The 1,876-nt window shown below is 41.3% G+C and overlaps 1 protein-coding gene and 1 non-coding gene across 2 annotated transcripts in view; both read right to left on the reverse strand.

Moving 5' to 3' along the window:
• Positions 1 to 1,876, reverse strand: part of RPL5 (ribosomal protein L5) — a 13,798-nt gene that overhangs the window by 2,098 nt on the left and 9,824 nt on the right. The window contains exon 7 of the mRNA XM_012801618.2: positions 335 to 423. Within this exon, the coding sequence (XP_012657072.1) occupies positions 335 to 423 (89 nt within the window). The remainder of the gene's footprint in view (positions 1 to 334; positions 424 to 1,876) is intronic.
• LOC111723313 lies at positions 98 to 230 on the reverse strand. Its single transcript, XR_002771884.1, has one exon. It is a non-coding gene; the product is annotated as a small nucleolar RNA SNORA66 (small nucleolar RNA).

Below are 1,876 nucleotides of genomic sequence, written 5' to 3' on the forward strand. Positions count from 1 at the left end.
AAAAAAAAAAAAAAAAAAAAGATAAACCATGAAAGATCAACAAAAAGTAACTTTCTTCTTAAGGTAGCCAGTAAAACAAGGCAGTAAGTGGTACTTATCCTGTACTAGGATAGAATGGGCAACCTCAGTAACATCTGAGGTTAATACATTCCTATCACCATAATTACTTTAGCAAACCTGGTTCCCTTAGCTCCTGCCACATCATGCAGAGCCAGTGATCGAGTTTGCACAACTTCTCTGAGAGTCAGATGAGACTTCACAGATGAGAAGATGAAGCAGTACGGGAACTGCTCCCAACTTATTTCTCTTGAAAAGACAATAGTAAGACACATACCTCTTCTTTTTAACTTCTCTCTTGGGCTTCTTCTCATAGACTGGGTTATCTCGTATAGCCGCATGAGCTTTCTTATACATCTCCTCCATCTGAAACAAAGGAAAGCAAACAGTACTTGGTTTCATTTCATATGCCCTACTTTATTAATTTAGCTATTATGCTAGCTTTATTTTGTCCTTGTAAGCTAGATTCTCAAAAAGAGATAAACTAAGTCAATGTTGGTTTAGTGTCTAAATTTCTTTTTTTTTGAAGGGGGGGACAGAGTCTCACTTTGTTGCCTTCAGTAGAGTGCTGTAGCATCACAGCTCACAAGCAATCTACAGCTCCTGGGCTTAGGCAATTCTCTTGCCTCAGCCTCCCGAGTAGCTGTTGACTACAGACACCTACCACAACGCCTGGCTATTTTTTTGCTGTAGTTTGGCCCGGGCCAGGTTCAAACCTGCCACCCTCTGTATATGGGGCCAGCGCCCTACTCACTGAGCCACAGGAACCACCCTAGAACCCAAATTTCTAAGTGTAACCCACATGTTCCTAACAAATTCCTGATTTTTACCTTATGCAATGTGAATTATTCACAAAATTCACATCTGTCTTAAGAAAAATCTGTAGCTGGGCAGGGTGGCTCATACATGTAATCCCAGTACTTAGGAGGCCAAGGCAGGTAGATTGCCTGACTTCACAGGTTCAAGACCCACCTGAGCCAAAACGAGACCCTGTCTCTAAAATACAGCCAGGCGTTGTGGCAGGCACCTGTAGTCCCAGCTACCTCGGAAGCTGAGGCAAGAGGATCACTTGAACCCAAGAGTTTGAAGTTGCTGCGAGCTAAGACATTATGACACTCTACCAGGAGTGATCAAGTGAGACTCTTGTCTTAAGAAAAAGATAAAAATACAGAAAATCTGTGTATGTATTCCTGAGGAAGTCAGCCATACTTCTCCAGTCACTCTAAAGCAAATTTACTTCTACAGAAAGACACATTGCACCGTTTATTTAAAATAGTATCTGGTCTAAATTCTTTCATTGAATGGAGGATCCATGTCAAAACAAAAATATTTCAGACATTGAGATGAAGAATATATACAGTGTCAAGATGGTCACAACACTGATACTGCCTAATTGAGACTAAGGACTGTGACACTGGGGCCAAAAAGCCAAATTTATTTGACATCGCATATTCTCCAGATTACATTTTCCATCTTTGCTTGACAGGTGTTTTACAGTGATTGTCAGTATTCCATACTAAAGACCACCTCTTTCTCCTAACAGTCCCTAGTATACAGCAATATTTACGGCCCCTAGAACCAGAAAGAAGTCTGAATTTTTCTTGAAAAGCTATGTGACTCAGTGTTATACAGGGTAATTTTTGTTCTAAAACTCATCAAAAATGATGTTGCAACTCTTTTATTTATTTTCTTTGAGACAGAGCCTCAGGCCATCACTTTGGGTAGAGTGCTGAAGCATCACAGCTCACAGCAACCTCCAACTCCTAGGCTCAAGTGATTCTCCTGACTCCGCCTCCCAAGTAGCTGGGACCACAGGCGC

Source organism: Otolemur garnettii, unplaced genomic scaffold (genome assembly GCF_000181295.1).
Source record: "Otolemur garnettii isolate 467f Iridium unplaced genomic scaffold, OtoGar3 scaffold00010, whole genome shotgun sequence".
Lineage (NCBI taxonomy): Eukaryota > Metazoa > Chordata > Mammalia > Primates > Galagidae > Otolemur > Otolemur garnettii.